The sequence below is a fragment of the Patella vulgata genome, chromosome 1, assembly GCF_932274485.2.
Source record: "Patella vulgata chromosome 1, xgPatVulg1.2, whole genome shotgun sequence".
NCBI classification, from domain to species: Eukaryota; Metazoa; Mollusca; class Gastropoda; family Patellidae; genus Patella; species Patella vulgata.
Genome location: NC_065879.2, coordinates 40,922,993 through 40,932,273, shown reverse-complemented (window position 1 = coordinate 40,932,273; position 9,281 = coordinate 40,922,993). Strand labels below are relative to the sequence as shown.

Sequence of the window (9,281 nt, the reverse complement as noted above, 5' to 3'; positions counted from 1 at the left end):
TGAAGCTAAAACTTCCACCCTCAAGAGATTCACTTGACAAACTGCTGGGTGGAACAGGACATGTTATCCCTCGACTTTTTAGCAGTCAAATGTTGATATCAAACACCCTACTATGAATATCTGCTGTAGAAAGCCCTCTGCACTCCACCCATGACCATAAGATTAGACTAGGTAAGATTAGTGTAACTTGATTTCTTCTCAGTATTTCCACCTCTCGCAAGAACACACAGGGCCACATGCAAGGTAAACAAAACATAACAGGAATTGATTTTATTCACATTTCCTCATGCAACTACAGATCTAACAAATGAAGCATGATATTATTGATATACCTTGTGATGTGATTTCCTATAAATGATATATGAAAAATGTTCACCGAAAAAAAATGACATGATTGACTAATAACTATTTGTTTTTACAAATAAATTCAAATAAAAAGATAACAACACAATGATAAAAACAACATTAAGTAAAAATTACATTTCATGATCGTAATGAGAGCTGGCAATTGGACAAACCTCACTGTAACAGATGAAGATCTTTAAATAATAATTTGAAAATGGCCTCTTATTGTTTTAATTACTTCTATGAAGCATTAGTAGAATAACAAATAAAGAATCCACAAAAATATAAAATATGTAGTACAGTGTTTTTAAAGGGCAGATTTTATTCTGTCACCATTTGTTCATCGGTTGATTCCTCTTTCTTTTCAGCTGCTGCCTTGGCTGCAGCCTTTTCAGCCTCTTTCTGTGCCTTTTCAGCTTCTTTCTTTGCCTTCTCTTCATCAGCTTTAGCCTGTTCTTCAGCATTTAAAAATCGTTTAGCCGACTTCTGTTCTGGTGTTCGGATTTGATAAAGTTTGTAACGTCCAAACGCACCATCATTCTCCAGTAGAATTTTCAATATATTTTCAGCATGGTGTGTCTTTCTTTGAAACAGTACCTAAAATGAAAGAAAATATTTTGTTAATAATAGTAATAGTGACTGTTCAATGTTTTGGTTTTTTTTTTTTAGATGCGTTACAAATCTTTCAGAATCTTTGACTATGGATTTTTTTTGAAACAGCCAGTTGCATTAAGGGGGTGGACAGTAGAAAATTTCAGTTTTTTTAATAATTGAGGTAAAGTCACCATTCTTACACATCTAAGAACACATCCATTGAGTATTACAAAAACGGCCGAAAAATTTTCCTGGGGGTACCTGTTGCTATGGAAACGGCGGCCATCTTGGATTTCTGCGTATAATTTTAGTCATCCAGTTTCTCAGAAACTATTTAACAGAATGTTTTAAAATTAAGCAGAGAGGTTACTGACATGTTCCTTTGTGCAATAGGCAAGTTTCATTACAAAATAATAATTAGAAAGCAAGTTATACACATTTTAATGTTAACTTCAAAATTCTTTCACGTGTCACAGTTGCTATGGCAACAATATATCGGGAACTATTTTGCAGATTTCAATAAAATTCTCCTATTGCACAAAGTTATTATATAGGAAGTTATATTCCAAGTTTCAAGAAAATCTGACGATAACTTTCAGAGATATAGCATGACTAAAATTGGTAACTCTAGAAAAAAACTGTTTTGAGAAATCAACAACTGAAGTTGAAGTATTTCAGTAGAACAACTTACGCCGATCTTTTCAATTCATTTATTTAATATTAATAAACTGACTTTTAATATATATATTTTCTAATGTATTTCTTATCAATATACAGTATTTTCTTATTTTATTTCTTGTGTGTAAATTTACAACCGAACATTGACATAGGAATAGATGTTATTCAAAACAACCATAACTATATAATCACTGACAGCAGGCCTACCTGGTAATGGTATTGCAACCATACCACTACTAGGTCTAGCAGACGAATATTCATCTTCATTTTGTTTATTATGAGTGTCTGTCATACTTATTTAGTCATCTAACAATTTCAAACGCATTTTATTTGAAAATCTTTGAAAATATTGATAAACAGTGACGTACGGTTCAGTAATATAGCAACCAGGATTGATTTGGGACATGAGCTTAGTGCGCATGCCTATTGACCTGACCTAGAGGATTGCCCGCTTCTGATTGGACACTTCACCATTGACCTATGTGACCGACCAATCAAATAACGTATTCTCAAAATAACCTCATTAGGTATGCAAAACTTGTTCTTGCTTGCTATTTTTATCTCAATACAGAAGAAAGGTTTCAAGACACCCCCATAAAACGTCATTTCCTTTCAATAGGGGGGATCCCAAGCTTTCTAACAGTATCCAACATGGCGACAGTTTACCGGTCGGAAGCCGAGTATTTCACGTATGAAATGCCTATTGTTTTTAGATTTATATCAATAGTTTTAGCGGAATTAGGGCAAAATAAAAAAGGGTGGGATCATTCAGAACCAAATTTTGTAGAAATAAAGAAGAATTTTGTAAAAAAAATGACTGGTATGTGTTCCTAAATAGTGTTACTCGCAGATGATCATAAAACCTCAAAAACGATTTTATTGTTAAAATTCACCAAATGAAGTGCGAACGACGGCCTTAAGGATTCCAATTGAGGTGGGAATGATTTTTTGGTGCCATCGTTGAAAAATTAAGTTGTGGTTCGTAGGTATTAATGTCACAGCTACTGAAAAGGTTATCCCTTGAGCGGCAAGATGGGATCAGAGAAAGGTGTAAACCATAATCTCTTATAAATTGAAGCAAAACAGTTAAATATATATGGCAAATCAATTAAGTATACACCTGCAACAATTAATTTTTTTCAGGCAGTTCACAAACTAATCGGAAAATAACTTTGACAGTAATTATCAGAAAAATTGAAAATTCTGGGTCTTGTAACCATGAACACTTATCATTTTCAACCAGATGATAATTTCACCCTGGTGAAAAAATACGATCACATTTCAATATGGGCATACAATAAAACCTGTCCCATTGAAATATGGACAATATGAAACCAAGACAAGATGCCAATGTTCAGAGATATTTACAATTACCTGTACATTTTTGTTGGTATATGGAACAGAATGAATTCCCATGGGATAGGCCTTCTTGCGAATCCATCTCTGCTCACGTTCAGGGAAATCAGATGCCATTATCATCTCTTCCAGGGTGTCTTCTTTAAAGAAGTTCTTCAGTTCATTTTCTAGAGTTAGGTTTATCCATTCTTCCATTTCAAGCTGTTGTTTCTTTTCATCAGATAATTCTTCTGCTGCAGCATCAGTTTCCATGGTTTCCTCCTGTTTATTACTGAATCTCTGTGGATCTTCCATCTTTAGTTTAATAGCTTTCTGCTGAACTTCTTCATAAGTTATTGATGTCTTGGTGTAATCGCGACTTGTATACTGCAAAAATCAAAATATGTTAAAAATCAATATTCTTCTTCATCCAATTACCTTCAACACTGTGTATAAATTTAAAGTCAATTGGATATTAACTTTAGCCTCAAGTGCAGCCACAAGATTTATCCAAGTGATCAAGGGCCATAACTCTGGCAGTAATTATCGGCTTCTTCGTCTCATGACCTTAAACACTGTGTATAAATTTAAAGTCAATCAGATATTAACTTTAGCCGCTAAAGCAATTGTGGACACCAGACGGACGGATGAACCGACAAGATACGACCACATTTCAATGTGGGCGTATAAAAACTTACTTTGATAACTGTCTGTGTATTTGAGAAACGTTGAAGGGCATGGTTGGCAGCACCATTCTTTGCTTTGATCTTATTCTGTGCTTTAACATCTGCTATCATTCTCTTCTGTAGGAAAATCTGACACCTAAAGAGTAAAGAATAACATTCTAAATACATATATTAGTAATGAATACAAAACAGTTCACATTCTGCAAAAATCTGTTAATTGTTTATTATAATGCAACTTTACAAAAGAAATATTGATTGTACATGCATGTTCAGTAAATTGAAATATGTATTCATGACAAAAATCATTGATATATTACCTTTGTGGTGCATCGTCATGACGTCCAGAAACACACCATTCTAAAGCCATTCCATTCTGTGTAGCACTGGTTTCTAGTATCTTAAAGAAAGCTTGGTTTTTCTGCTCCTCATGTTCCAAAACAATAACATCAAATGTACCCTTTTCTTCATTTGGTGGATACAACTGCCATGACTTGAGATTACCACTGTTGGAGCCGATCTCGTGGAACGGTCCTCGATAAACTATATCCAAGATGAGAGGATCGTCTTTATTCAGTTCAGATAATCGTTTTTGATCCTTGATGATAACATGTACTGGAGTGTTGAGTAAATAATCTCGAGACTTGATGTAGGCATTTTTACCAGCTTCTCTAGAATCGGACCCTTCACCTTTACTCAAATACATCTCATCAGCATAAATTTCACAGGTAACAGGATCTGTCTCTGTTGAAGCTTCAGATTGCTTGTAGTAAACTAGCGTTAGGGTCATACCACATGATGCTGCGGCCATATTCATATCAGCAATACTATAGACTTTCTTACCCTTGGGAAGGCTCTGTTTCATGTGCTTCAAACGTTCCTTCAATCTGGGACTGAAATATTTAAAGGACATTTTAGATCTGCGGCCTAACGGAGTTTTCTTTTTGTCTTCAGATTTAGGTTTGTCAGCTTCAGTGCTACTTTCTGTTGATTTTTCACCGTCCACTGCTTCTCCTTTTGTTTCTTCAGTGGCCTCTTTAGCAGAAGTATCATCTGATGTCTCCATATTAGTTTCAGAATCTTCCTCTTTCTTCTCTTCGGCAGGTCGAAGTTCATCATTACTCATCAAACAAATCTCACATACAGTTTTTGTCATCAGTTTGTAATAGGCAATATCAAACAAAAGTTTTCTAAGAAGATTACGTGTATTTCGTCTACCTTTGGCTAAAAAGAAAGCTCCAAGATGCAGTTCTCCTTCAACTTGGGTTTCGCCATCTTCGCATTTAACATCATCCATTTTACACTGTAACCTCAGATCGATACCACTTTCATTTAAAGATCGCTGTATAGTGTTGATACTACCCCCTTGTGGTGGAAAAAACAACATAAATTCAATAAACTTTTGCAGATTTTCTTCCGGGCTGGCCCATTCTTGGGGATAATCATACTCGGGGCCCATCATAGGTGGGCGACCCCATCCAGGTGGTGGTGGTGGTGGGCCTCTAAATCCAAATCTCATTCCTGGGTCTGGACCATAGTCGAATGCAGGTGGCCCCATCCTTGGTCGCTTAGGTTGCCACTGACCTTGAAACTCCATTGGTCTTTTCCCTACAAAATATGTTCAATTATATATCCAAAATTTTAATTAGATTGTTTTTCATTCATGGTCCAATTTACTAAAAGTAAAAGCAAATTACAACCATAACTTTTAAAAATAAAAAATAAAGATTAACTTCCCGAAAAAATAGAAATGGTCATATAAAACATACCATGAAATCTTGGTCCTCCTGAAACATAGAACAATAGAAAGATTACAATTTAAAAAGAGATTAGTTTTAAAGGAAATCTTATGACTAAATAATTACTCATGACAACAGTAGCGTAAATGGAGTCATTGTTTGCAGTTGGTGATGTAGAAAGATTTCAGAGCTCTTTATTGATGTTTTGGTCTGCTGGACATAATCTTGTAATTATAGATCCCATGTTATATAACATCTGATCTTGCATAACAAAAGAAGAAGTGCTTACAAGGTGTAACTAATTTTGGGAAACACTCCACATTCCAAAAGAATAAACACAAACCAATTTCAACAATCTTATTAGATAATTGTCAAGAAATTTAAAATATCTATTCAATATTGTTATTTGAAAACTGCCACGGGTATTACTCAAAATTCAAGATGGAATAATTGTTATTCACCTCTTCCTCTTCCGCCCCATCCTCTTCCTGCCATCCTTACTGTTATAAATGACCTACAAGAACACAAAGAAACAATGAAAGGCTGACCTGTCTTGCAGAGGATAGAGCAAGATGGTGGAGAAGTGTTCAACTTAACTGTACCTTTGTTTAAATATTTATAATTAATCAAGCCACATAATACTCAAGAAAATAATTAGCATCAATCTTACAAACACGCATATCTTACTTTCACATCAAGATTAAAACTCATAGATCTACATGTATACCAAGAAACACACTCATTTAAATGTTCTTCTCATGAAACTTATGATATATTTACATATCTTGAATAAATTTCTATTAAATATTGATATCTACTAATATATCAATGATATAATAACATGATCTTGAAAACATTTCACAAGCATTAAATGAATGAGTGATAATAATGAATATTTAGTAATAATAAATGAACAATTACTTTAACTTTGTCTCTTAAAAGAGAAATATATTGTGGGACTATTTCAAAGTATTTAAGGATTTCTTGTCAAACAACTTCTCCAAAAAATTAAATTAATAAAAAAAAATCATAATGCAAACGAAAGATGTTGTGAAGGAGTTTACCCTCTTGCTTTCTGTGGAATTTACCTTCAGGAATCAAGATTTTATTTGTTGCTTAGTCTCCAAAATATCTCAAGTTTCTCGTATGGCAGAATGATCACAAGGCACAGTGCCTATTTAATTGATCGTCACAAACGAGTCAAAGTGTTAATTTAACACTTTTTTCTGTTAATTAATGGTCCAAGTAGTTGGCTTCACACCTAAAATTCAATCAGAAATAATAAACAGTGCAAAAAGTATCAGCAAAGTACACTATAGATCTATCAAGTTTACATTTTATTCAATGATTTTCATTCAAGTTTAAATCAAATAAACTATTCAAATATATAATTAATTTTATCAATATTTCAATACCTGGAGTACCGGTACTGTTGTCCTCAAATTGCTGGAGGAATGGAGACAAAATAAACACAGTTTCCTTGAATTTACTAGTTTTGTTAATATGCAGTACAATTTAAACTTGTCAGTAATTGTTGAAATAATTTGGGTATTGGGCCTATGTCGGCTATACTATGTAGTTACTTACTAGTCGTAGTTGTACATTGAATTGATTAATACTAATCGAGTGCAGTAATACAGTTGAGTTAATAGCCTAAAGTAAATGGCATTTCTGGCTTTCTTAAAACATTTAAGCATGAAATTTGCAAGACAAGTGAAACAATAATTAATCGGAGACAATCTAGGCGAATAATCTGTAACAACGTAGTCATACGAAAACGCTGTGCAAATTTACTGACTTCTCTTGTCGCCATTTTTCATAATTTATCTGATCCTTTTCGACGTTGGAAATGGAATGCGATAGAAATCCCCATTACGCTAATCAGCCCTAACAATCAAAACTGCACACGGCAAAAAACGGCCGTTTTATACATGCGAATATATGGGAATGTCGTAAAAGAGATTTGATTATACCTGTTGTATCATTTTTTCTTGTTCTTCCTGGTGAATTTAGCTCTTTTTCTGCCCCAGCTTGTCCGCTTACCTCAACCCACGCACTGACCCAAAAAAACGACAACGAGGCTGATACTCTCGTCAAATATTTATCCCAAGTGAAATTGACCTACATAATTCTTTATAACAATTTTATCTTCTGTCGTGATCTGTTAGGTAGCGTACGACAAAAAGCTCTAAATTTCTCGCCCATTTCGCAATTGTCAAACGATGTTTTTTTTTCGTTCAACAAATCGGTCAGAGGCGCGTGTCTGATTTTTGCACACAATGATCTGCCTGGGGTACTGAATTCTATGGAATTAGTAAAAGACTATGGCACACTGATCAGCAGTGAATTTTCGCTAGGCCGCTACAATCACAATAAGGATGACATCGATGCGACTTAATGAGTCCCAATATTAACTTTTTTCTTCCGTCAAATTAAATTCTAAAACATTTTTTTTCATTTATTAGAAAAATAAATAAAGACGTTTGAATTGTTAGTAGGTAATAATCATGTCCTATTTAGTGTAAATGGGTATTAAAATAAGTAAAATTCACCATTTAGCGCGAATCAGTAACGTCTTATGTAAACAATGCACGCGCTATTGAGCCAATGATTGACGCCGCGCGATGTGACGTCACGGGTCGAAACAGTCATCTGTTACAGAGATATTAGAAGATCTCTGTGAAACAGATTGACTATATGGATGGTCAGGCGAGAGAGCTTGAAAGAGAGCAATGAGGTTTAACGTCCACTCGAGACAAACTAGGTAATTTCGGGACTAACATATGGTTCAATTTTCTAAGAGGTCCACAACCTTGATCAGATGTTCACAAGGACCGGCCATTTTGTCCAACAGTTTTGTCGGATTTTCATGAAATTCCAAATCAACCATCATTAGGGAGTAAGATCGAGATATACTAAAACGTTTTTTTTTTAAATCAGATAAAAATTGTGACATCTAGAGGGACCACAAGTTAAAAGCCCGATTTTTCGTACAATCAGGGGCCATATTTCAGGATACGATCGAAAGGAACCAAGATCTTTGGGATATAAACATGCATTCCAAGTTTCATCCAAATCGGATGAAAATTGTGACTTCTAGAGGGTCCACAACCTTGATATACCATATTTTACACTATGGGTCGGCCATTTAGTCCCGCAGTTTTGGTCCGATTTTCACGAAATTCGAACTCAACCATCACCAAGGCGTAACGGTGATATACTAAAACGTTTTCTATTTAAATCGGATTAAAATTGTGACCTCTAGAGGGAAGACAAGCTAAAAATGCGATTTTTCGTACAATAAGGGGTAATAATTCAGGAAGTTACGATCCGATATGCGCGAATATCGAAAGGAAACAAGATATTTTGGTTATAAACATGCATTTCAAGTTTCATCAAAATCGGATCAAAATTGTGACCTCTAGAGTGTTCACAAGCTATAAACGTGATTTTTCGTACAATCAGGGGCCATAATCCATAAAATTTCGATCCGATACATGCCAATATCGAAAGGAATCGAGATCTTTGGGAGATAGACCTGTATATTTCAAGTTTCGTCAAAATCGGATAAGAATTGTGCCCTGTAAAGTGTCCACAAACAAATTGCGGACGGACGGACGGACAGACAGGGGCGACGACAATATACGTCCACATGAAAATGTGGGCGTATAAAAAAAGGTTAAGAACTATTCATGTTTGGGAAAAATCGATGTATTCCTTATTCCTACAAAGTTTCAACTTAAGACATCAAATAGTGATGGAGATACGCCATCTTGAATATCGAAAAAATGATGAAGAAAACTTTCGCAAATCTTTGATGCTAACATGCCGAATGTCAAAGAGAGAGAGAGAGAGAGAGAGAGAGAGAGAGAGAGAGGGGGTGTTAACGTCCACTCGACACAAACTA

General features: G+C 34.9%; 1 protein-coding gene across 3 annotated transcripts; it reads right to left on the bottom strand.

Moving 5' to 3' along the window:
* Positions 1 to 255: 255 nt before the first annotated feature.
* LOC126830097 (uncharacterized) lies at positions 256 to 7,496 on the bottom strand. Of its 3 annotated transcripts, none has more exons than XM_050560558.1 (8): positions 7,348 to 7,496; positions 6,439 to 6,635; positions 5,836 to 5,888; positions 5,405 to 5,422; positions 3,956 to 5,243; positions 3,651 to 3,774; positions 2,992 to 3,339; positions 256 to 942 (listed from the first exon to the last, which is right to left on the bottom strand). In XM_050560558.1, exons 3-8 carry the CDS (start codon positions 5,867 to 5,869, stop codon positions 667 to 669), a joined length of 2,088 nt encoding a protein of 695 aa, XP_050416515.1. In that variant the 5' UTR covers positions 5,870 to 5,888; positions 6,439 to 6,635; positions 7,348 to 7,496; the 3' UTR covers positions 256 to 666. The 3 variants fall into 3 exon arrangements, with proteins under 3 accessions (XP_050416515.1, XP_050416351.1, XP_050416437.1); XM_050560394.1 differs by having other exon boundaries at positions 6,463 to 6,635; XM_050560480.2 differs by lacking the exon at positions 6,439 to 6,635 and having other exon boundaries at positions 7,348 to 7,431.
* Between the last annotated feature and the right edge of the window lie 1,785 nt (positions 7,497 to 9,281).

What these genes read in the sequence shown, in the direction of transcription:
- LOC126830097 (XM_050560558.1), bottom strand. Translation starts at nt 5,869, where the DNA reads ATGGCAGGAAGAGGATGGGGCGGAAGAGGAAGAG. An exon ending in CATGACGATGCACCACAAAG is followed by an intron (nt 3,775 to 3,955) that starts GTAATATATCAA and finishes TTTACTCTTTAG; the next exon opens with GTGTCAGATTTTCCTACAGA. An exon ending in ATACCAACAAAAATGTACAG is followed by an intron (nt 943 to 2,991) that starts GTAATTGTAAAT and finishes CTTTCATTTTAG; the next exon opens with GTACTGTTTCAAAGAAAGAC.